The 27,272-nt window shown below is 38.3% G+C and overlaps 1 protein-coding gene across 1 annotated transcript; it reads left to right on the forward strand.

Annotated features, from left to right (window-relative positions):
- The first annotated feature begins 1,204 nt into the window (after positions 1 to 1,204).
- Positions 1,205 to 26,769, forward strand: LOC131223926 (uncharacterized). The gene is made up of 7 exons (XM_058219516.1): positions 1,205 to 1,491; positions 5,923 to 6,031; positions 6,196 to 6,352; positions 9,210 to 9,254; positions 13,878 to 14,043; positions 24,837 to 25,204; positions 26,059 to 26,769. The coding sequence occupies exons 1-7, from the start codon at positions 1,276 to 1,278 to the stop codon at positions 26,375 to 26,377; spliced, it is 1,380 nt and encodes a 459-aa protein (XP_058075499.1). The 5' UTR covers positions 1,205 to 1,275; the 3' UTR covers positions 26,378 to 26,769.
- The last annotated feature ends 503 nt before the right edge of the window (positions 26,770 to 27,272 follow it).

Below are 27,272 nucleotides of genomic sequence, written 5' to 3' on the forward strand. Positions count from 1 at the left end.
CTTGATTCATATTTCCTGTCGCACTGTGACTTGCATGTCATTAATGCCTCTACAGCCGCACTGCATCACATGCACACGCACTCACACTAGAACACGAAAGTTCTAGTACTCCATGGATCAACCAAGCAAATAATAAGGTACTCCACACTTACGTATAAATACAATTTTTTCTTATCTAATCCGTTCATTTGTTTTGTAACCTCATTTTATGGCATGGGCCTAAAATGAGATAGATCCAAAACTTATGTGGCCCCAAAGAAGTTTTCAACCGCAAGTATTCAATCCCCATTGCTTTCTATGGTGGGGTCCACTTGAGCTTTAGATTTACCTATTTTTTGGCCCATGCTCTAAACTAATATGGATAAATGGGTGGACGGTGTGGATATAGCCCACACATCATAGTAGGACCTACACAACTTGCTAACATTGAGTGAAATTGGCACGGACCCAATGCAATTCCATTTAATGTAACTCCACGCTTTTCCATTCTTTCCAAACATGGAGTGGAATTGGCACAGGTCCACATGAATCCCATCCCACCTAATTCCTTCTAATCCCACCGCCCAAACAGCCTTAAAACTATAAGTTTTTTTCTGAACAAAATCTTTTATTTATATATATATATATTGTTATTATTAAAATATTTTCACAACATTATCTGTGAACCAGAACAGAGGCCACACTTGTACGATGAAATTTAAGAAAGATGGTTAAAAATAAATAACGAGTGCCCAATCTTCTGGCCGTTGGTTTACATAGTCACCTTGTCAGCGAGACACAACTAGGGCCCTGGTTTTGATAGGACACGCTGCCCCGTGCTGCAGTCAGTAACCTATCTAAGATGATGATCCGAACCGTTGACTATGTCATAAGAAGCTCTGATCTTATTAGCAGTCTCCATCGATGATCCTAGCCTTGGTACTATTGGATTTGAAAATGATCAGTTAAAAATATACTTTCCAATGTTCCAATTCATCATCCGTTTTAAAAAATCTTTCTTACGAAGGACAATACTTAGTAGAATCCAGAATATGAACGGTTCGGATCATCATGTAGGATGCAGTCCGGCTCCTCGAATACTGTGGTTGTGACACACCTGTGAAAGCCTGAGCACGTGAGACGGCATTTTGCAATTCCCGCGGAATCCCGCGCAATTTCTTCACCTATTGCTATAAGTGAAATCCCTCGTCATTCCCCGCTCGAGATATCCTCCTTTCCTTGCCTTTTTCTGAGAGGGCGATAGCGAGAACGAAAAACTAAAAAAAATAAAAAAAAATGAAACCGAGGCTTTTGAAGAAGATGAAGTTGGAGAAGACGGTCGATGACCCAAGTGTGCTAGAAGAATCCATTTTGTGGAAGACGGTTGATTACCCGAGTGTGCAAGAAGAATCCATTTTGTCGAAGACGGTCGATGACCCGAATATGCAAGAAGAATTCGTTATGTCTTCCATAGAGTATCTTAAGAAAAGCATAGCACATCACAAATCTAAGGTTGTCCGCTTCTTCTTCTTCTTCTTCTTCTTTAGGGTCTGTTTGGATGCCTGTTAAGTTGGGTTAGTGTGACTTGACTTACAAGTGATGTTTGGGGGAAGAAATTCACCTGTAAATCACTTACAGGCAAAACTACCAGGAAACTTCATGGGGTTTGGATGAGAAGTCACTTCCCTGTAAGTGACTTGCAGGCCCAACGGTCTAATTTTTGAAAAGAGGGGAAGAGGGGGAAATGCACCAACCACAGCCATTACACTACCTGCAACCGGCTCTCTGTCTCCCCTCTCTGCAACCTGTTCTCTCTCCCTCTCTTTGCAATCAGCACTGTGCGCTTCTCCTCCCCCTATGCAGTCGATTGGGCAGTAGGGTTTTTTTTTTTTTTCCTGCATTTGAATAGGCCCCAATTCGGTGAGGCTGTGACAGTGGGGTCCACCTTTGTATGTTTGTATATCCATGCTGTTCATTAGTTTTTGCCAACTCCTTAGTGCTTGGGCCCAAACATGAAGCAGATCCAAATCAGGTGGGCCACACCACAGGAAACAGTGGTGACTGAATTTCCACCATTAAAAGCTGTCTAGGGACCACCGTAATGTTTATTTGCCATCCAACCTGTTGTTAAGGGCACACAGATCTAGGTGAAGGGAAAACACAGATGTCAGCTTGATCCAAAACTTCGGTGGCCCATGCTTTATATTTATTTAAATTCGTACATTACTACACTGCACGTGTTTACATCCATGGCCCTACGATGATGAGCCATATCCTGGAGTTCATAACAATGAAATGATCCTAGTCAGTGATCAAAGGCCAGACCTTTCTCCTGTTGATCCTGGACTACCGGTCGAACATTTACCTGACCCACCATTGTGGTGTCCACAGCTGTTAGTATAATATCTGGGCTATCATTACACCTTCACTATCAATCACAAATGGTTCAACTTGTTTGTTTGTCATGCATTAGATTTTTTTATATTTTAAAATTGTTATACAATCTGTGATTGATTTTCAATCATGATTGGTCTAGTCACATTGATTTACATTATAATGAAGCAGAACGTAAGGTTATAATTGAAGTGTTGATTAATTCAGAACATTGATATTGTGTCCCTCTCTCTCCGTTTATTCATCTTTCTTGCAATTGTTTTATATACACAATGGATATCATAGTTCATTGATCACTTGTAAGAGGATTATATACTATCTTCTCTATTTTTCCTTTTGAGCATATCCATTGGAACGTTGATATTAGGCCCATATTTTATTCATCATTCTTGCAATTGTTTTTATGCAGGCGATGGTAGCTGTAATTCACCACTCACTTCTAAGAGGAATGCATATCATGGACTTATGTTTTTTCTTGTAAATATATCCCTTGACTGTGAGGATTTTCTTTCTTGTAAATATATCCTTCTATTACGAGGGGTCGTTTGGATGCTTGTAAAATCAATTAGTTGTAATTTGATTACATGGGATGTTAGGATGGTTTATTTGCCTATAAATAGATTACAGACCGTAATCAGATTACAACTTTTAGCTGTAATCTGAAACATAGCAAAAGGGCATGTTTCAGATTACATGTAAAGGGGTTTCAAGCAATGGATACACACACACATACACACACACACACACACACATATATATATATGTGTGTGTGTGTGTGTGTGTGTGTGTGTGTGTGTGTGTGTGTGTGTGTGTGTGTGTGTGTACACACACACACATATACATAAAATTTCCCAATAAAAGGAGAGTTGCAACTTCTTCCAAGAGCAGTTGTGAAATTGTCAAACCCAAGAGTTAAAAACCTCTACTGAAGAAAAAGCAGATAGATAGATAGATAGATTATACCTCCATCTTTGTACTGCAAACGTCTCTCTCTCCATCTCTGTCTCCACATTTTGAGAGCTAGAGAGCTCTGTCTCTACGGTTAGAAACCCTCCTGAAAAGAAATCCTCCGAACTATTTTTAGAAACTTCTTGGAGAAGAAACCCTCTAGAACTGTTTTTAGAGACTATTGTGATCATTCAATCCTACACTGGGAAGCTAGGTGGGGCCATCGTGATTTTTTTGAGAAATCCACCCTGTCCATTTGTTTTTCCAAATCATGGTAGGACATGGGCCCAAAAATGTGGCAAATACAAAACTCAAGTGGGCTGCATGACAAGAAAAAGTGGGTAGGGAAATGCCTACCGCCGAACCTCCTAGGGGTCCACTGTGATGTATATATTCCATCCATACCGTTCATAAGGTCATTCCGACGGGGATGAACTGGAAACACGAAAATATTAGCGCAATAAAAAAAAAGGTGGCCCACAAATGTTTCATTGGTGTATGTTCAATCCTTGTTGTTTCCTATCTTGCAACCCACTTGAGTTTTGGATTTGCCTCATTTTAGGGCCCATTTCCTAACATGACATGGAAAAAGGGATGAATAGGGTGGATTTCTCACAAACATCACTGTGGGGCCCACCTAGCTTCCCATCGCAGGAAGCTCCTATGAAAGTCTGTGTTTGTGAAAAACGAAGAAGCCAAATTGACCTCAGTTATTTTTGGATGTGCCAAAATTCTGTGGGCCCCACCATGATGTATGTGTTATATCCACACCATCCAACCATTTTGTGAGATCATTTGAGGGCATGGGCCCCAAAATGAGGCAGATCCAAACCTTAAACGGACCACACAACAACAAGCAATGAGGATTAAACTCCTACCATTGAAAATTTCTTGGGAGCCAAAACAGTTTTGTATCAAGCTGATGTTTGTGTTTGTCCTTTGTCCAGGTCTATGTGACCTTATGAATAGGTTGTATGGCAAATAAACATGATGGTGGGCCTTGGGTAGGTTTCAACGGTGGGTGTCATTGTCCCCACAACCTTTTGTGGTTGTGGTCCACTTATGGGCCTTGGGTAGGTTTCAAAAGGTATGCTGTATTTCAATTTTCAGTTTGTACAAGTCAGCCTCATGGGTTAGTGATCTAAGCTGTTTATACTACAAGTCTCACTGCTTATGGGCTATGCAATAGAGAATCACTCAGATCGGGGGATTCTGTCCATCAATTCTCTAAGCTTAACTGAAGTTAAGGCAATAGATAGTGGAATGGAAGAAAAGGAATCTATGTAGTTGACCCAAACTAGTTGGGATAAAGCTTAGATGATGATGATGGTGATGTTGGCTTATAGTTAATTATTTATATTCAATAGTTCCTCATTTAAAAGTGAATTTGAATTAGTGGGCCTACTATTGTGGCCCACTAAATGATTGGTTTGGCCTAAGTATTGGCCACATGGTTTATTAAGTTGGGCTTTTCTAATGATTTATTTTAAATGAAGGTTTTATATGTTATTTGCAAGGTATTCCAGAATGGTAATAGTGGCTGTAATGGCCCCCACCGTTACTGTTATGATATGAGCCGTAACGGCCGTTACGGCCATTTTTTATTTTTTGAAAAAACTGTTACCAGACCATTATGGGACCGTTACGGCCCGTTTTTCTGTAACGGCTGTTTCGACCCCGTAATGCATAACGGTTATGACTGTTACCGTTACGTAACCGATTTTGAATACCTTGGTTATTTGTGATTTTTAAAGGATTTACCACCCCAAACTATGTCATGCGTGAATACTCAATTTTAGGTTGTAAACAGATTACAGGTTATCCAAACACAAATAACCGTTTACCTGTAATTAGATTACAACTTAAAGCCAAATAGGACAGGTTGTAAACACTTTTACACCCATAATCGGATTACAACTTAATGATTTTACAGGCATCCAAACGAGCCCTTATTCTTCTTCTTCTTCTTCTGGCGCATTTAAGGTTAGGTTTTTTTTTTTTTCCCTTGCTCCATAAAAATCCATAGCCATGGCATGAAGAAAAGGGATGCAAATTGGCTATTGATGGCTTCAGTAGCTATCTCGCTATTGAAGTGATGTCACCAAGTTCTAGTTGAGGTGGATGTTGGATTCCCCATCCATTTGCTTTGCATTTTCTGATTATGGCTAATCAAAATCTCATTACAATATGATTTATAAGACAATTGCATTATGTAATGAATAAATAGAAGTGATTGTCAATAAATGAAGTTCATTACATCTTGAGATCATAACAATTTTTGTTTTAAAGCTGAAGAACCTTCTTGTTGTTATGAGTATCAAGGTTTCCCTAGTCTGTATGTTACTTGTTCCTTGCCTACTAATGGCAGTTGGAGCCAAATCTAAATTTGCCTGATTCTCTTTGTTGCATATATGCTATAGTTCTTGAATGTATACGTGGTCAATTATCATTCTTTTTTTGTTGCATATATGCCATGGTTCTTGAATGAATAATACTTTGGTGTTACATGCCTAATTTTGGCTTGTGTTCATTCTTGCAACTTACTCTACCTATTGTTTTCTATAAATTGGTTGACTAATTATCTTGTTGGGGAAGATGCAGTTAGAGGAAGATGAGAAGAGGTTGCATGAGTTAGAATCTCAGCTAGCTCGACTTCGGCCCCAACAGGAAATCTTTGACTTGCAAAGTGAAGGGAGTAAAAGGAAATTTGGTAATACTTTTACTATCATTGAATTAGTGACTACTGTAATGCAAATGTTAATGTTTCATTTTAATTTTTTTCCAATTGGCATTATGTCACTCATGGTAATGCATTCATTGCATCTTTGGCTATATGACACTTAATGCCATTTTAATTGTTTATGAGAACTGCAGAACAAAAGGACCACAAGCGCTTAATTCCGTTGGTACGTAGCTGCTTGTCACCATGCACAATCCATATGCAACCTTGTATCAGCATCTCCAGTCAACATAAGAGAAAGTTGAGAAGTCTTGTGCTAAATCCAGTTAATGATCAGCTCTTTGTGACAAGGTAGTGAGGCATGCACACTAAAGCATTTGTAGTTTTGTTATGAGATAGTTACTATTGCACTGCCCTTCATTATGTTCTAGGAAAAACTATATAAAGTTTGTTTATGCAAATTGATATTTCTTGTCAGTTGCAAACTTACAATCTAGCTGGTGAAGTCCATATATTTACACCATATGCAGATAGACTAATTAATTTTTGTGCATTAAACCTATTAAGAATCTAAGATCTTGCCTTTATGAAAGATGTAAAGTCTAGCATAACCACTTTTGATCCATCTTAAAGAGGTTTTGTTAGTACTCTTTCCTATGCTTTTTCTAGAGCTTGAATAAACTCCACATGATTTAGGATATAGAAACTTTTCTCAATATCTTAATTATGATTTCCATGCAACTTTGCAAGAAAACTTCAAAGAATGTGAACTCAAGGCAATTTGGTGTTGACATGTTAAATAAGTAGTGATAGGGCTTGAGCCTTGTTAGAGCCCATTGCCAAAATTAAATTCAAATTTGCCAGGAGTATGCACAAGACCAATATATTAAGGTAGTACTTGGTACATTTTAGATCGCATGTTTTGGAATATTATCTAATAATCTATAATGTTATATTATGATGATAAGATATCATACTTGTTAATATCAATTTGTCTTTGTAGGTTAATATCATTACCATTATTATTATTGTCTCTATTTTTCAAAAAATATTATTACATTACTACTGAGGGGAGGGGGTGTTTGGTTGCTTGCTTATTTATTTCTTGACTTATCAATTCCTTGATTTGTACGCACACACCAAAAAAAAAAGATGAAGAAGAAGTGCAATTTGCACTTTGCAATCAGTTTTTACCTCCTTGAGGAATTCCATTCCTAGATTATCTACTTAAAACTTGCTCCGGCTTTTTAGCTGGGGAATGGAAAACCTGTGAGTTTAAAATGAAATTTTAGACTTCCATGGTTTCCGACGGAAGCCCTATGTATCAACGAAATAAAATTTAATTGTTCTCCAAGAAACCCTAGCCCAATTCTAACAGCATGAAACATAATAACCAGGGACTGAATTCCCCAACAAGCAAACAGGCCCTTATTGTGGACAAAGACTATTATATCCAATGTAAGTAGTAGACTTGGAGTTGCCACTTACCAGTTTAGAAAATCCGGGATAGTGAGAAACCTATGATCTAAATTTTGACAAGAAAAAGACCATTAAGAATGAAAAAAAAAAGACTCAATGGTCTAGAACCGAGAGATTCAGCATAAGGGGCCATGGTGATGGGGAAGGAAGCATGCATTTTGACATTGATGTCTCAGATTGAAACCTAGACTAAGGGTTTTTTATGTTAATGTTGGCAACCTGAGGTTGAGTCATACTTCTCTCTTAGGATGTATGAATTCCCATTCTCCAACGTTAGGGTCATTTATTCTTTCTGGGATTTTCTTTGAACTTTGCAGGATTTTTTTGTTAAGGGGGATCTCCTAGAGAGAAATTTCTGTGCCTAAGGCTTGAGGATTCAAGTTCAAGATCCTTTTCTTGGGGGAGAGGGGTCTCTATTTATGAAGTTAAAGGTGAGAGACAAGGTAATTAATGGGAATCGAGAGGCTTTTGTAAAGGGGTACTGAGAATTTTGAATGAAGGACAAGTGACTTTTTCTAGATGGCTGATTTGACGGTAAGGTGGTGATTTTTTATGTTAGGAAGGGTAGTTAAGGTGAAAGGGGCCTTTTTAGAAAGTTTCCTATGGATTTTGGCTTGAATTGATGAGATTTGCATATTGTCAAAATCCTATAGTTTTTAAACAGTAGATTCTAGTTTTAGAAACCAAAGGATCCATTGGGGTGTTTTGGAAAAAAAAAGTTGAAGCTTATTGTCCAATTAGGTGGTCTAAGGTCAATTTGGTCAAAATCAGGTTAAAGAAGTTAAAAGGAAATGGAAATTGGGTTTTGGATTTTCGTACCGGGCATAAATGTTTTTAAAATTGTTTCCTGCATGAATCTGCTTGATTTCAGACTACACTCTTCCCTTAGGCCTTGGTGCTTAGGTAATGGTTTTGTGTAAATTTTGGTTTGTTGGAAAGTTAACTGGCTCAGCTAACTTATGGTTTCAGTTTGGAGTCAAGATTCAAAATGCTTAAGGAGTCATGGATGTTGAGAGTCCTGCTACTTTCTGAAATCCTAGTCCAAGCTATCTACATGCATCTTCTGGGAAATGAATGTCCAAAGAAAGAAGTGCGAAAGTTGCTTTCGCTGAGAAATGAATGTCCTAGTTATAATGATTTGAAATTGCAGCAACCTGCTCCCTGTCTTTCCATGATGCCAACTTTCCATGAAGAAAGTGAAAGAGAACTTTTGGCACATTGGTATGACAGAACAATTTCACCAAAATGAAAAGTATTTATTCTAGAAATCTCTACTGCAATGCTATCTTAAGGTTGCTATATTTTATGATGTTTTCTTTTCCATAAGTTTGGTTGTGTTGGTGTATGTGGAGTATAGTGGCAAAGGAAAAAAGCGTGTGGCTATTTACTTTAGACCATCCTTAATTTTGTTGGACCGGCAAATCTATGTATTGGTATTACATGTTTTCTTCTAACACAATCAGTTCTGTTTCCATGCTTGAGTGCCAAAGAGCAAGCTATGCAACTTTAGATCTCATTCTACCTGTTTCAGCTAAAATTTGGCATAGATCTTAGTTTCATGTTACTTTGGTTTTGCAATGATTTTGCATGCCCATTATTCTACTTTTAACCCCTCATTATTCTTTGGAGGTTTATTTTCAGATGTATAATTTCAACTTTAAGCTCACACATGATTAATTATTGCTTTGGTCCACCAAGTTGCTAAAAAAATGATTGATCTGTTTTGCAGTGCATTGGATGGGATCGTGAACTTATGGAAAATTGAGGACCAAGGGTTTGCTTCTAATCTTTGTCTTTAATATTAAGAGATACCATATTTCTTTTTTTAATCTGGTTTCTCCTACAATCACTCTGTTTGTTTTGCGTCAAGTCCTTGTTTTGTATAGACAAGAAGTTAAATAGTAAGATTGGAAAAAAATGTGAAAGTTCACACTGCGCGCATTACAGGAATTTATTTTTGTTAAGCAAATTTCACAAAGCACTTTGGAGTACACCTCTGCATGCCATCATGTGATGGAAATATCAACTTGAGGAAGACAAAGATTGGTACAGCTGTCAAGTGTATGAAATAATTAGTTCCGGAAGAGTGGTTTTCTACAAGAGATATTGGATAGTTCAACTCTCAAAAAGTAATCAAAACATTTTCTTATGGATTGAAATAATCTCCCACTAAATATAACTCTAGTAGCTATGGACAAATTTTCCTATGCAGTTGGTTTTTTTAATAGGATAAAGCTTTCTTTGTTTGAAGAGCAAGGGAAGGTTTTCAGTAGAAAGAAAGGGTATGTAGAGTATTTAGAAAGGTATGACCAACAAACTCTCTTTAGCTTTTGTTTATGAGGAGATAAAGTTTGACACTTTGGTAGAGTAAGATGGTTCATACATAGGTGCTAAGAAATTATACACGTGGAAGAAAATGAACTAAAATTAAACCATTCAAATCATGGGTTTAAATTAAGATGAGTTTTGGTTGAAAACATATCGATTTGATTTTCTAATTGGCTGATTGGTGGATGTTTAATAGATGGCAAAATGAAAATAGTCAATAGTCCAAATTCAACAGATAAATGTTCACTAGTTGGAAGTTATAGACATTATATCAATATGAAATTTGAAACTAACTTATTTAATGTGATTCTCAATACTTCAACAGTTTGATTGGGCTAAGGTGTGACACATTTACAATTTTGATGTGCCCAAATCATCCCTCACACTTTGCTGGAGTATCAAATAACTCCCTTTTACAGCCTTTATGTCATGGTCAAATCATTTCCATGCCCATGACATGTGCTTAGCCATTTTGTCTCTCCCTGCATATAGAGGTTTCTTTGTGTAGAATATTGTGGAGAAGATTAGAGAATTGGTAAATATTTTTAGAACATTCCAGAGTTCTCTAGTCCTTTCTTGTAGCTAGAGTAGTGTAGAGAATTTTAGAAATTTCTAGATTCTTCTTAGCCATTGGATGATCGCCGAGTGTCACCATTCTATGGTTTGGAGTCTTGAACCATTGATTTTTCGTTTCTTAATTATTATCATTAACTTTGGCTCTTGGAGGGCGAATTTCATGTTAGTTCAATGATGCATATGTCAATTCATTTGACTTCAAAAACTATATTGATAATTTGTGTGGTGGATGTTTGTTTGTTTGTTTTGTTTTGTTTTGTTTTTCTTTTTTTTTTTTTTTTTTTGGGAAAATGTCCTTTTTTTTTTCTTGAACTTTTTGAATATTTTTAGTACTTTTTTCATGATTTTCTAGAAAGAAGGTGCCAAAATGAAAAAAAAAAAACATTTTTGATAGGGAAAATGTGACAGTTACCAACACAATTGATCATTTTGGTTTTTCAATTTGGAAAACACTACAAACTATGCTATATCCAATTGTTGACATATTGACTGAGTTGCTTATCTTGGTATTATCATCCAAATTGTTGAAAGGTTGATAGTTGAATAAGTCCCGTAGGGCCCATTTACTTTTTTACTATTAGGGCCTGTTTGGATTCATGAAAAGGATGAGAAGGTAAATAGTGTTTCTTGGGAAAACCTTATTTCTAGGAAACTATGGGAAATGAAATATTATTTGCCTTGTTTGTTTTTCAACAAGATTCTTGTAGAAATTTAGGATCTATTTTCAAGTTTGTTGTTTGGCAAAACAATTTTTTATTTTTTATTGGAAAAAAATTTAGGTAGTCACTATCATGTGCCAAATTAGCACATGTGGCACATTTGGGATGCTTAGGGGGCATTTGGATTGTAAGTTACTTTGAATAAGCTACTTATGCCATAAGTAACTTATCTTAGTTTCTACTTATTCAACCGATAAGTATGTTTGGTAAGCAACATACTTATCAACCAAAAAGTAGAAAAGAATGTTTGGTTTTAACATAAGTAATTATCCCTCAAGTTTGTTTGGTCCCCCTCACATCCACCACCCATCAGGTGAGGCCAACTTTGATGTGGACCATTCATTGCATGGGCCCCAGCTTTGATGTGGACCGCCCATCATGTGGGGCCCACCTTGATGTGGGCCATTCATTGTAATGGCCTGACCTTTAGTGTGCACCATTCGTTATGTAGGGCCCACCTTTGATGTTGGTCATCCCTTAAGTGGGGCCCACCATCAATATTATTGTTCATCATGTGGGCCCACCTTCAATATCCACTACCCATCATGTGGAGCCCACCTTTGATGTGGATCGTCCATCATGTGGGCCCCACCTTTGATGTGGGTTGTCCATCATGTCGGCCCCGCCTTGGATATGGGTCACTCATCATTAGGGCCAACCTTTGATGTGGACTACCCATCATATGGGGCCTACCTTGATGTGGACCATCCATCATGTGGGGTCCTCCATTATTAATTGGCCATCATGTGGAGACCACCTTTGATGTCCATCATGTGGGCCCACCATTATTAATTGCCCATCATGTGGAGACCACCTTTGATGTGGATTGTCCATCATGTGGACCCTACCTTCAATGTGGGTTGCCCATCATGTAGGGCTCGCCTTAGATGTGGGTCATTCATCATTAGGGGCTGACCTTTGATTTGGACCATCCATCATGAATAGCCACCTCAATATGGGCCATCCGTCATGTGGGGCCCAACTTCAATGTCCACTCCCCATCATGTGGAGTCCACCTTTGATGTGGATTGTCCATAATGTGGGCCCCACCTTTGAAGTGGGTTGTCCATCATACCAGCCCGCTTTGGATGTGGGCTTTTTATCATTATGGGCTGACTTTTGATGGGGACCATCCATATGTGGGCCCACATTAATATGGGGCCATCCATCATGTGCGGACCACCTTTTATGTGGATCGTCCATCGTGTCAGCCTCGCCGTCAATGTGGACAGTCCACCATGTGAGGCCTCCTTTGACATGGACCATGAGATAGAGCCTCCTTTAACATGGCCTGTGAAAGAGAAGTAGAAAAGTCACAAGTTAAAAGGCTAAATTTTTTTACTTATTAAGATAAGTAACTTTTAGCACATAAGTTACTTATACAATGATGCTTACTAAACTAACTTAAGTGAAAAATGTAACTTGCTTATTTAAACATAAGTTAAAAAGTAACTTATTTGGTGGTATTCAAACGGGCCCTTAGAGATGAACAATGGCACATGCGGCACATGTGGCCACTTGAAGCTGAATTGTGGCATGCATGGTACCTGCGAAGTGCTTGAAGTTGTACGGTGGCACATGTGGCACAAGACACACATTGGCACATTTGACATGTGGGCATTAAAGCTAGATGACAACATTTGTGCACATTGGCATGTGGCATATTTGGAGGATTGAAGATAGACAATGGTGTGTGTGGCACAAGTAAGATGAATTTCGGTACATGTGGCACAATAGCATGTGGGGCGCAAGAGAAGATGGATGGTGATGCATGTGGCACATTAGTACATTGGGTGCTCTTTACACATGTTGGGAACAAGATAAGATGGATGGTGGCACATGTGGCATAGTGGCAGGAAGATGGACAATGTCTCATTTGGCACAATGTGGCACATGTGAGGCGATTGAACATGGATTGTGGCGCATTTGGGCTTTAACCTTTGAGAAACTCATTTTCCTTCCACCATGGGAAAATGTATTTCTTAGGAGTAGAGGTGGGAAGATAATTATTTTCCAACAAAGATAGAAAGTGGGAAATGGTGTTTCTCATAATTTCCCACAAAGAAAGGCTTAACAAACAATGGAAAGTGAGCTTTATAAGAAACATTATTTTCTTTTCCCCACCTTCCATGAATCCAAACAAGCCCTTATATCCTTAAATACACCCTAAGCGTCTCATGATCTTGCCGTTTAACAACCTAAACACAGTCTCTCTTTCTCTCATCGTTTCTCTTTTCCATATTTCTTCTCATTGTAGCTTCTCATAGGCCCTCAAGATTAGCACCATGTAGCCGTTTAACACAAACGATTAGTGGAAGTGCAAATGTTCAATGTGAGAGCACTGGATTGTCTAAAGCACTACATGCACATGAGAGCAATTGGTGGTTCAAAGCTCTTTAAGCATTCACATTTGTGGATAATCTTATAAATTTATGACAAATGTGTGTCTTACACCAACTGGTCCTTAAGTTGGGCAATGGATAGAAAAATCCAGATTCCAGATTCCTTATTTATATATAAAGTTGAATTTTGTGCTAGTAAGTAATGTCAATGTAGTGAATGTTGGATTCTAGATGACGTGCATTGGCTTTAGTTGCTTTACACCCATGCATTTGTTGTTTATATTGTAAGGATTGATTATTTTTATTCAAAAAAACAAAGGAGATTGACCGATTATTCCCCATTTAGCAAATTTGTAATTCAATTGCAAATTGGGTGACCCTTTGCTAGTATGCTTGTTAAGTTATAATTATTTAGTAATTTTGAAATTGCAGGTCTTATGCATCTTTACTTAGTGAAACAGACTGTATTTCTCCAAAGCAAAGGAAATGGCCTGAGGATATAGCTTGGCACCCACATGGAGATAGCATATATTCTGCGTATACTGCTGATGGTGGTGATTCCCAGATATCGATTTTGGATTTAAATTCCTCGCATAAAGTAAGAAACTGTTTCAGATTTTGTGTTTTGGAATTATGCTTGTCATTATAGAATTTCTTTGCTTTTTGCCGTCCCATAAAGTAGTTGGAAGCCCATCAAAATAAAATCTATGGTGTACTCCATGTAGAGTTTCACTTAGAAGAGAATATAACAAACCAGTTAACATAAGCAACATCAAATTAAACACCGGAGATTAATGAATTGAAGAATGATGCCAAGATGAGAAAAGCCCTTAGGACCTAAAAAATGCTATAGCTTAACATAACCATGCTACTAATGAGAGGATTTTCAAATTCATGATGGAAGCTTCCATGGAATAAGATATGGGTGTTACATTTGCTCGAACAATTTAGGACTTGACATAAGGCTAGACTTGCAAGAAGAAATAAGATTAAGAAGAAACATTGTTTAAGATAGATTTGCACATAGGAGGTTTCAAGTTTGATTTTGTAGGTTGGAAAAGAAGTGATATGCTTAACCTTGCGTGGGGATCTAGCTAATTGGGCTTGGATGATTCCTCATCATTTTTTTTTTTTTTTGGGGGGTATCGTGGTGGGTGTCTAGCCCTTTCATTTGTTTGGTTTATGTTAATAAGATAATCATTACCATTTTCAACCGTTTTCTGGCCAACCACATGTTCCTTAAAGAAACATGGGTTAGAACCTGATGAAACCAACTAAAATTTGCAAGTTCTATTTCTAGCCAATCATGAGAAGTTAAATAACATAAATAAAAAAATAGGAGGTGGTTAGATGGTTCAAGAGAATACCTCAGAATTACCAAGGACATAACTTGCTCTGATACTAAATAATGCAACCGAGAGCATTAGGAGGCTACTAGATGGTAAAGGATCTAGCTAACAAGCTTATATAAGTGGCAACACATGCTCTTTAGTGTAATGCATGCAAGAGAATAAATATTTTCTTAATAGCGAAAAGAAGACTTACATTCTTAAACTGGTATGACTGCATGGAAGAGAGCACTAAAAGTTTACCCTAATTAGCTGGGATAATGCTTAGATGATGATGGAAGAAAGAAAACCCTAATACAATGAAAAGACTAAAATAACCCTCTTGCTTACTAAATTTACTATGGCTTTAAGCAATGGTATCTTGGCTATTGCTTCTACATAGAAGGAAAATAAGCATGAAAAAAAAAGCTAGTACTTGAGCTATTATGTGTGACCATTAGGTTTCAATCATTTGTTCATGTTGGCCCACATATGGGACATAATGCATGGTTGCATCAACTTTGCTTCCCTATGTAGTATTTCTTTCAGCCACTAAGCATGCCTCCTAGTGCTTTAGCTTAGAGTGTAGTTGAGTGGGTTGGTCTCCATGCTTTCATAGAAATTTAAGTGGCAATGAGATGGAGAATCACATTTCACTACAGGACTGTAGTAATTACTATGGTCTGTCCCCTGTTCTTAGAGATAAGTGGCATTGGAAATTCAACCCCTTGGGTTATCTTCCAGTGAAGTCTTTTTACCAGATATTATGCAGGGGTTAGTCTAACATCCCTATGAAGCGTTCAACTTATATTTGGTGTTGGGATTTGGTCTTCAAAATCACGCAGATATGGATCTAGGATAGCAATCCAAGAGCACTAAGCAAACACAAAAGAACACAGAGATTTAACGTGGAAAACCCTTACGGGAAAAAACCACGACACAAAGCGACAGAAAATTCCACTATGAAAGCACATATTACAAAGATGGAGGACTTACCGGGCTTGAGCAATCCTCAAATTGCACCTTTCCACCCCTTAAAACCCTAGAACCCTTTTGGAAATACTTAGAACCCCCTTAGAATACCCTGGAATACCTCCCAATCCCGCATACACCCTTTTATATAGGTTTAGAAAGAAGTAGAATCGAAATAGGAAACAAAAATCGCACTACAAACGAATTTGCGTAAACCTTCGATGACATCGAAGAACAACCAAAACTGTTTAGCAACCAGGGGTGAAAAATCCCGAAAATACTTGATGACATCGAAGCTGGTTCGATGTCATCGAACCATGTAAAGCAGATTGAGGACATCTGTTTACAACAATCTCCACCATGTCTTCAATCTTCAAATATGTAGCTTCTTGTCCTCTTCTCTTAACTCTGCCTTGCATAATAGCTTCATCAACGCTTCTCATGCACACTCCGTCCTTTTACGCCATCGCCAAGCCCAGAGAAGTTGCACAAAACTTGAACTTCTCTTTAAGAACGACCTTGGTAAGCATATCTGCCGGATTTGAATCCACATGCCCAACCACCTTTGCTCCTGTCTTCCCAAAAGTAAGATGTAGTCTTCCGTACCTCGAATGTATCGAAGTAACCATCTTATCGCCATTCAATGTTACTTGCCGAGGTATTTGCTCACAACACCGATTGCCTGTGAAATAACCGGTCTAATACAGACCATGACATACACTGCCAACCACATTCGAATAAGGCTCATGAGAGATAACCTGCTTTTCTTCATTTGTTTTGAGACATGACCTGAGGAAAACTTGAAAAGAGTCGCGTAGGGAATGCTCATCGGCTTTGTCTGGTCCATTACATACTTGATCAATACCTACTCAAGGTATTCTGCCTGAGATAACCAAAGCTTACACCTCTTCCAGTCTATGAATATCAATACCAAAAACAATCTTTGCAACCCCCCGATCCTTCATCTCAAATGTCCCACTTAACTGAGTCTTTAGTACGTTGATTTCATACATATCATGATTGGCGATCTACATGTTATCAACATACAATTCCTGACTCACCATGAAGGAATCAAATTTTATACCACTGCCTAGGCGACAGGTCGTACCACGACCTCTGACAAACTCTTTTTCTCAGCTCCTTTAACTTTGAACTGCTCTGGTTGCTTTATGTAGATCTGCTCTTCCAATTTCCCGTATAGAAGTGCATAGACACTTGCTATACTGTCGGCATAAATATTTTTAAAAAGCTGATCCCTTTTCTCTGAGCATGACCCTTCGCTACCAACTTCGCTTTGTATCTATGCAGTATCCTCTTGAAGATCCACCTGCATCCAATCGCTATTTGGTTCACCGAAAGCTCTACCAACTCCTATGTGCCGACCTAGTACAATGAGTCCATCACATCGCCCATAGTCACCTTCCACTTTTCAGCATCAGGCTCACCTAGAGCTATCTGAATAGAAGACGGATCCCTTGCGATATTGGAGTCGTTCATGTACTTTGTCGATCACTTGCGATTATGCGACGTGATTCTTCTCATAGGTGGCTGCTCCACCTGCTCTGTATCTCTGAAAGCGCGTTACATCCTTCCTGCCTTGCCTGTTCATGTGGCCATGCCCAGCATGCCACACGTTCAGAGGTGAAATCTGCTACAACTATTGCAGCTCTACCTTTTGAAGTGCTCTCGATCAACCTGTAAACATTATCGATTCGTTGCGCTTTCATAATCACCTGTGCTCCCTCAGGTACTTTAAGGACACCATCAATACTTGTGAACTTGCACCCTATAGCCTCGAGTGCACCGAGAGAAATCAGACTCTTCTTCATGTCAGGAACGTGCCTCACCCCAGTCCGGGTACGCTCTATCCCATCAAACATCTTGACACGCACTGTACCAACGGCCACAACATTACAGGCACTGTCATTGCTCATAAATGCCTGTCCACCATCGCACTCTCTGTAATTGGTGAACCAACTCCGATGAGAAGTCATATGAAAGGATGTCCTTGTGTCTAGAATCCTTTTGTCCCTATGATCATCGTATGAGCGTCTGATCGTAGACACAGACAAGACGTCACCATCACATTCACTCGATCCATCTGACGTGGCAGCGTTGGCCTCCCTATACAAAGCCTCGGATTATTCTCTCCTAGATTTAAGATTTGTACAATCCTTTTTCACATGTCCTTCCATCCCACAATTCCAACACTTTAACTTACCTTTGCCTTTGCCCATGAACTTAGATTTTGCCCTTGAAGATCCTGTACATTGCTCAGAATTTCTTCCCCTCGTAATCAGTGCATCGGAAGATGTCCCCATGTTGCTGTTTAGCTTTCTCATGGCCTTCCCTTGAAGGGCTGAGATAACGGTGTTTACACTCAGGGTTTTGTTTGCGGTGCACATTGTGTCCTTGAATGACTCATATGATGCAGGAAGGGAATTCAACAATAAATGCTTGTTCTTCATCTTTGACCGCTTCCTCCATATCCAACAATTTACACATCAATTTATTAAAGTTGTTGATGTGTGCTTCCAGATCTCCACCCTCTGCCATCTTGAAAGTATAACACTGTAGCTTTAAGTGTAGACGATTTTCAAAGGACTTCTTCGCATAGATGTTCTCTAACTTCGCCCATAAACTAGTCGTAGTTTTCTTCCTCAAAACATTATAGAGAACCTCATTCGTGAGACATAAATGGATAGAGGCCAAAGCACTACTATCAAGGGTTTTCCATTCTTCGTCTTTTATAGAAGATTTTCGCTCCTCGAGAGCCTTAATCTCGCCTTGCTTGGTTAATGGGTTAATCATCTTAACCTTCCATAACTCAAAATTATTTTTGCCCGAGTACTTCTCAATAACAAACTTGGCGTTACCCATTATTGTTAATCCTTTAGATTCAGATCTGTGCCCCAACGATTGCTCTGATACCACTTGTTGGGATTTGGTCTGTGGAATCACACAAATATGGATCTAGGATAGCAATCCAAGAGCACCAAGCAAACACAAAAGAACACAGAGATTTAACGTGGAAAACCCTTACGAGAAAAAATCACGGCACAAAGCGACAGAAAATTTCACTATGAAAGCACATATTACAAAGATGGAGGATGTACCCGGCTTGAGCAATCCTCAAACTGCACATTCTTTCCACCCCTTGAAACCCTAGAACCCTTTTAGAAATACTTAGAACCCCCTTAGAATACCCTGGAATACCTACCAATCCTGCATACACCCCTTTATATAAGTTTAGAAAGAGGTAGAATCAGAATAGGAAACAAAAATGGCACTACAAACGAATCTGCGTAAACCTTCGATGCAACCAAAACTGTCTAGCGACCAAGGGTGAAAATTTTGAAAATACTCGATGGCATCGGCCGACTTCAATGTCATTGAAGCTAGTTCGATGCCATCGAACCATGTAAAGCAGATTGAGGACATCTGTTTACAACATTTGGCATATCTTCGGTTGGTCAAGGGTCGGAGTTTTAGGAATAAGGTTTTAATAATCAATGGGGGACTTGATTGACTCTCTTTGCTCTATCCACCCAAGTATAAGGTGAATATAGTGAGCCACACACGGGTCTGGTAGATACTTTATGTAAAGGCCAGCCCCAACAATATAATATTATCCACTTTGGCCGAGGGCGCACGGCTTTGTTCTCGGGGTCGAGCCCGTGGCTCATCCCAAAACGCATTATACTATTGAAGGCTAGATCCCACATATAACCACCATTACTTCGGATAGCTCTTTCGATGTGGGACAATGTTTTGCCTCTCACTGGGTACACAGTAGCCTGCCAGCCACTGGTAGCTCGCTCAGGCACCAGGCCCTACCCACATTAGTGCCCGCCCACATGTGACCATAGTGACGGGGTGTCACACTTTATTTCTTCATCATCTCCTTTTTTCTTTTTACCTTGATAAATGTATTGTCATTGTCCGTCACAACTTGCACCACATTCTTCAAGGTCATATACATAAGAGTGATCCTTTATGTTAGTAGATGCATTAATAGATTTGAGAAAAATTAGTTGCCTTCTATAGTAAACCATGAAGTTAATGATCGACAACTTTGCGTGCCTCGTCTACCCATGTCACATCATAGTCATCTTGTATGTCTTCTAGTTCAGCTTGAGGTTTTCTACCAAAGCCTGCATCTCATTTCTACTCGCGGTCAAGGTAGAATTCCAAGATTTATTCTCGTGTTGGAGGCTTCACACACTGCTCAATGTGTTGGACGATGTCAATCATATTGGAAGTAAGGGCTAAATGTTGTACGTGCTAGTATGTGGCTCAAAATGAACTACCAAGCTTGGCTATAGAACTTCCCATTGTCTTCCTAAATTAATCATCACTCCCTTAATCTTTTAATCTCCTCTGCTTTGCACCCGTAATAGGTGCTGAAACATAGGCGCTTTGGATGTCCTATAGGGCATGCTTACCTAAAGCAAACCCACCAACACCCTTTGCTCCCATCAACCTCATGTACAAAGTCCACAAATGTGGGCCTAGTCTCCTCAAGCCATCACCTTCGCTCCATATCCCAACCTGATGTCAATGACTCACACATAGCCTATCCATACTCCCTGTTTCACTCAATAACATAATCCTCAGGATATGTCAGGCTCACGTTGTCATTGTCGTCTCATTCCTCATCAACAACACAGTCCTATCCCATTTTGGAACCTGTTACTCCTACCTAATTGATGGAAACATCACACCACCACTCTGTACATATCAGAGACGTAGGCGTCGACAAGCTACATCGGCACTTTCACTTTGACTAGGTGATTAGTGGTGATCACCAGTGGTCATCGGCGGGCATTAGAAAAGCATGGATGGCATGGATCATATTTTGAGATTATCTCACCGTTGATCATGGTCTACATGATTGTCCATCCATTGGATCGTCTTATGTCCCATCATAGGGCCATCCGATGGTTGGATTATGTTGGACCCTTTTGTCAGTTAGTTCTTTTATGTTACTTGATGATTTAGACATTTTAGTTTGTGATTGGACAGTGAACATTTATTTGCTACATAAGATATTTTTTGGGAGGGTAGATTAGACTTTTTACCTTTTAGGACATAATAGGTATTTTGCTTTTGTTACTAAAGGAGTAGAATTGTCATTTCAATAAAATTTTGCTATAAAATAAAGCAAGAGGGGTGGGGACATCCAACCCTATTGTGACTTTGGAGAAAATTCTAAGGAGGCCTTATGAGAGTTCCTTTCTTCTTCCTTCATCATTGTGAAGGCTAGATCTTTGGATAGAAGCCTAGAGGGTGTGAAGCCATTCTATCCTTCGTCCTTAAGATCCTTCCTCTTCCACTTCATGCTTGATGAATTGTAGGTGGTAGATCCCTTTGAATCTTCAAATCCAAAGGTAAGATATTATCTTTTATTGTCCTCACTTGGATTTTATTTTACTTGATCTTAAGGGCCACTTCAACCATCTTCTATTATTATCGGACCAAATTCATGCGTAGATTTCAAACTTTCACCTATTGAACCCGGATTATTCCTATGCTAGTTGGAAGATCCTTATCTTTCTTAGGCCCTATTTTTTGAGCGCCTTGTTTGGTCAAAGGTCTGATGATTGTGATTTAGCCTCGAATCATACCTGTCATCTCTTGGGCTTCATGTTGTTTGCATGTGCATCACACTTTAGCTTGGTGATTTTTATATATTCCTTTGATTTTAAATTAAATCTCAGTCACATAGCTGGATTTGCATCATTTTACATCACTAATATCCCTCTTCCATGCCTGTTGCTGCTGCCTATGTACTCTTTGCTTAGCACCTTGTTCATCTCTGCTCTCACCTCTACCCAAATACTCACGCAATCCTTCACATTCTTATACCTGCCCGCCAAGTGCACCCCCTTCTACCCGAAGTATGGTAAAGTAGCTACAAATGGGTCCAAATCTATTCCCCTCCATTTGTTATTCATGTCTCCCTCCAATGTCAATTGCTCCTTTTTTCATCATTCTAATTTATGCTACTTGCATAGAAAGAAAACTAATAATATTGTTAGGAACACAATAATCACTTAAAAGTTACTTTTAAAATAAAGATAAAGTCATCCATCCATGTATATATGCTTACATTCATCCACATATGCTTATCCATCCATCCACCCACACATGCATTAGTACATTCATCCATGCATGCATGCATACACTAATACACCCATCCATGCATGAATGCATACATACATACATGATCCATCCATGCATTGATGCATACATTGATACATCCATCTATACATACATTCATTACTACATCCATCCATGTGTACATGATACATTAATCCATCCATCCATCTATCCATCCATCCATCCATACATGATCCATCAATCTATCCACCCATCCATCCACACATACAGACTTATATGCATTATCCATCCATCCTCATACATATGTATATGCACGAGTCATGCATGTATTCATGCATCAATCCCTCAAGTTGCACCCATCCATACATAAATGCATCATACAACCATACATCACTAGATTATTATTATTTTTTAAAATTAACATACACACACACACACACACACACACACACACACATATATATATATATATATATATATATCATATTTTTAAAATATTCAAAAATGTAATATATTTCTCAAAAAATGGATCCATTGATCATCAACATCCAACCATAAATAAAAAATCAAATAATTAATTTTTCAAATAAAATAAAATTTCAATTATGTTTTGAAGTTTTAAATAATAGTTTTTTCTTCTGAAATATAAAAAAAATAAAAATCATGAATTGATAGATCAGCCAACTCTCATCAACATACTAAAGTTTGGGTCTTGAATAGTAATTTTAGGGGAGAAAATAGGGGGAAAATAGGATTTTCCCAAATTTCTCTAATGTTGATCTACAAATCTTGAGATATTTAACTTAACAATCATGCATACATATGAATTTGGGTTGAAATTGAACCTCAAATCTTAAGAAAAATAGGTCTTTTCTTTAAAAAAAAAAAAAATCCACCTTCAGAGATTTGGCCCACCGTTACTCTTGTTGCTTGAATCTTCCCCAAATTGAAGCTATTGTACATTTTTGGGAGAAGAACTGGTGTCGACAATAATATTGCCAAAATTGCTGACAACAACTATTTAAATATCTGTGCATGTGATGATATTTTCAATATATCGACACTAGCGGTATTTCAGCTATATTGATGATATTATTGCCAATGCTAGGAAATTTTGTGGTTTTTAGTAGTTTCGGTAAGGCCGATATTTAAAACACTATCTGTGACCCATGTTCATGGAACATTGTGTCATTGAACTAAGGATAAGCTTTTATCATCTTTATTCCACCATTCAGGGACATACTGTCGTGTCGTGATTTTCCTAGTTCCATGCATAATTGGGTTAGACAAACCATGGATAGCTTGTTTGCCATATGCAGCTTTTCTTCCATCCGAAGTGCCCCTTAAAAAGATGCAAAGCATACATGCGTATTTGCTTTGGTGGGATTAAGAGGAGTGGTTTGGCCTTGGAGTGATTAGTGTCTCCTTTTACATCCAAAAAGCTTTCTTTTTCCTCTTTCTATTGTTGCACTATCGGTGCTCTAGGGTTTCCTGATTCATAATTGTGTAGGACAAGTTATGTGGAAAGAAGCTTACCTGCCTTGCATGTAAAATCCGTTTGCAAGTTAGGCCATTTCTTCCTACCTCAACTTGACACCCAAAAGACTACTCTCATGGAGGTTAGTGTTTAGGGGCTTTTGCATATTCCGATGTCAAAAATAGTGTATCTTCAAATGGCCATACAAAAAATTGCTTTTGCAAATAAACACATTGCTAATTCACTGTTGTTACAATACCCACATTTCGATTAATTTCTCAAAACATCCCAACATAATAACATATCGCTGAAAATTTGAAGATGAGAAATTTGGAAATTTGGGTTTTCTACCTTGAATCCACCAACCAAGCCTTAGTTCATCATTTTGCTTAGTGCTTCAATCACCACAAGGAATCCCCTTGTCTGACCCTAGTCCTAAAATCCCTTAGGGAAACTGTTAAGCAATATTGAAAAAATGTCTTTTGGTGATTGTAGTCTTATGGTAGAGTTGTAAATGAGTACTGAGTGTCAATTTGTATGAGTGAATATGATGCTATTTTTCACTCTGCTGGAAATCTTTTTGGATGACTCAGCCTTATTTAACTTATAATCAACATTTTAAAAGCTTCTTTTATGCCATGTAAAAGAAGCCTATTAGATGTATATAACACGTGGTAACAATAGGAATACTTTGGTCATGGAGTTTAGAACCTGGAAAATTATTCTAAATTGTCACTTGGGTCTTGATCTATTATCATCAAGAGAATAGCTCCACTCAGTTAACAAACGCAATCTGCTGAAGATATAATTAACCTAGAAAGCTCATATGAAGTTGCAAAATTCTGTCTATTAAAATCCATTGGGTTTGTTCTCTTAGTCCATGCCGTGGCTTAAATGGCTTAGGTAGGAATGTGAATGGGTTTGTATGTGTGTGATAAGTGATAGCATGCTAGACTGGAAATTGAATGCTTTTGTCTTCTCTTCCTCTTAGCATTTAAAACCTCTCTTTGTTCTGCACATGCACATGTATTGCATGATCATGTATAACTTGGTTGATAATAAATTGTATGGACATGCAAGTGATTTGAGTGTGACTGAAGGGCACTGTTGTAACTTTTCTGATGGTTGCAACCTTGGTAGATTATATTTTGGAATGTTAACCCAACATGAATTTATAAGCAGCTTCATCATGCACATTCAAATAAGGAACATGGGATGAATGAGGTCATTTTTCCTCTACATGGAAAGTCTTTGCTTGTTTCCGTGGGATGTTGATTGCATCTTTATGTAGTTGAAAGGGAAAAATCTTACTCTTAAATATCTTTCGTCTTTGTTTTTGTTTTTTTGCATCCAATGGTCTTGCTTATAGGCCATTTAGTTTTCGACTAGGTAAAAGTTGTGTTGTCATACACTTCCATAGAAGTACAAATCAGTCAAAAGAGTAAATATCCTTTTACAGATAATAGGCTGATTTTGAGGTTGTGTTTGCAGAAAAGAGTTACCTTCATAGAAGAAAAGCCTCATCTAAAGGGGGTTATAAACAATATCACTTTCATGCCTTGGGTTGATATATGTTTTACAACTGGTGGGAGTGACCATGCTGTGGTTCTTTGGAGAAATGAAGATGGTAAAAACTCATGGAAAGTGGAGGCCTTACATCGACAGTTACATTCTTCAGCTGTTATGGGAGTTGTTGGAATGCAACAGAAGCAGATGGTGATATCTGTAGGCGCGGACAAGAGAATTGTTAGATATGATATACTGGCAGAAAGAGTTGATTACAAACATCAAATTGAAAGCAAATGCATGAGCGTCCTAGCTAATCCATCTGATTTCAACTTGGTCATGGTGCAAACAGGGTGAGTATTCTTGTAACCGCCATGATCATGGTAGTTTGTCATTGAACTGTTTATCCTTGCACGCACTGTAGATTTGAATTCAATAAATGGAAGAAGATTACCAAATTGCATACATGTTCATTAGTATTCATTTTGATGGACACAATTTTGCTATTTTCAAATTGGCTTTGAAAAGGGCTGCAACTGCAGCTTGGAAGGTGACTGCCATTTAGTCATTTCATCCATTTGAGGACTAATTCCTCATCATGGATGCCGAGGAATGGCCTGGGAGGGCTACTTAAGAGGTGGGTTGCTTTTATTATAAGAGGGGAGAGTTGTGGTAGTGAATGCAAGAGCATGCAACTGTTTCCAATATTTTTTCAGCTGGATTTACATAATTGGTTAAGGCAGACTGAAATACATACGTGGGATTCAAGCTCGGCTCTCCTCTAGGACTGAACCTTAACCAACTCGACTAATGTGTGGTAGGCATTTCCATCCTAGTTTTTGCATGCAAGGTTGTGATTGTTGTGCAGTCTGCAGACCCCAGTTTTGCTCACAAAATCTTTTATTTCTCCAAATGCTGTTGAAATGATTTATTGCAATCCCTTTTGCTTATTGCTGCCTAATTCTTCTATTTGAAAGATGATGCTCAGGCTTTGGAATCCTATGCTTCGGGTCTTAAAATAGTTGATCGTTTGTTGGTTAATAATAATAATTAAAAAATAATAATTTCTGGGGGTGCATGTGTGTCCATGCATGCACGTGTGTGTTTTTTAAACCTTTTACTGTTATTGGTATTATTATTTTTGCCATTCTTGCACTTGTTTGGACTCCTTGCTACTTGAGCTGACTAAAAGATTACCCTAATGCAGGGCTCCTCAGAAGCAACTTCGGCTATTTGATATTAGGCTAAGGCAGGCAGAGATTCATGCGTTTGGGTGGAAACAAGAAAGTAGTGAGTCACAATCGGCTTTGATAAACCAGGCATGGTCTCCTAATGGTTTATACATCAGCTCTGGCTCGGCAGACCCCATGATCCATATTTTCGATATCAGATACATTGCTTGCAACCCCTCCCAATCGGTGAAAGCTCACAAGAAACGAGTTTTCAAAGCAGTATGGCACCACTCATTCCCACTTCTTACCTCTATATCTTCTGATTTGTGCATTGGATTGCACAAGATTACTTAGGAATTGCAAAGACAACTATTCCCTGTATCTATCATTCTTTTTGTTGTGTGTTTTTTGTATAGCGAGGGAAATTGCCCAACACCATTGATGCCCAACTAGTGGACCTTGTGGTGATCCTAGTTATCATTTTGATGGGCATTGGAAAGGCAGTAAGAATAGTCCAAAGTTCTTTGATGGATGGTTATGCTCCACTGCAATGCATACCATGATTTTGGATGGTTTGAACTGAAATCAATGATCATCTGGCATGTGACACCTGAAATTAACTCCAAAGTTAGATTCCTTTATCCATGTAACTGTAATCTCACAACACTTCTTTGCTAGTCTGAAGTGTGTTTGGGGGCTTGTAAAGTATTTGGGTGGATACTTAATAGAAAATGACATTTTCCCCAGATTGGGAGTTCACCTTTTTTTGTGTGTGTGTGTGGAAGACATTTTTCAAGAATGTGTTTGCACTTTGCATGTAAGAAGTGCTAAAATATTATTATTATTATTTTCTTTTGCTTTTTGGAAAATAATTTTCAAAGAAAAGGTAGCAGCCCCCTTCTTTTACTTTCTAGGCTGCCAAACTGCCAAACTGGTTCAAACCAGTTTTTAATTGAAATTTGTATGGCTCACCTTTTTCTTGATTTTGCTTTTTACAAATTTCAATTAAAAACTGGTTTTGAAAATTGGTTACTGTGTTCCCTATTCCCAAAAACAACTGATTACAGTAATTATCATTTGATATGAATAAAATAGTGTGTGGATATTTTAATTTCTTTGTTGATGCAAGTAAATTATTAGACACTTTAGCTTTGATATGTAGCAAGGTGAAATTGTATATCTGTGTCATGTATTGAATTAAAATAAACATTAAATTGCAAATCCCATTTGTCTTTTTAAGTTAGTTTCA

The sequence above is a fragment of the Magnolia sinica genome, chromosome 13, assembly GCF_029962835.1.
Source record: "Magnolia sinica isolate HGM2019 chromosome 13, MsV1, whole genome shotgun sequence".
NCBI lineage: Eukaryota > Viridiplantae > Streptophyta > Magnoliopsida > Magnoliales > Magnoliaceae > Magnolia > Magnolia sinica.

What these genes read in the sequence shown, in the direction of transcription:
- LOC131223926 (XM_058219516.1), top strand. Translation starts at nt 1,276, where the DNA reads ATGAAACCGAGGCTTTTGAAGAAGATGAAGTTGGAGAAGACGGTCGAT. An exon ending in ATTTAAATTCCTCGCATAAA is followed by an intron (nt 14,044 to 24,836) that starts GTAAGAAACTGT and finishes TTGTGTTTGCAG; the next exon opens with AAAAGAGTTACCTTCATAGA. An exon ending in TTGGTCATGGTGCAAACAGG is followed by an intron (nt 25,205 to 26,058) that starts GTGAGTATTCTT and finishes ACCCTAATGCAG; the next exon opens with GGCTCCTCAGAAGCAACTTC.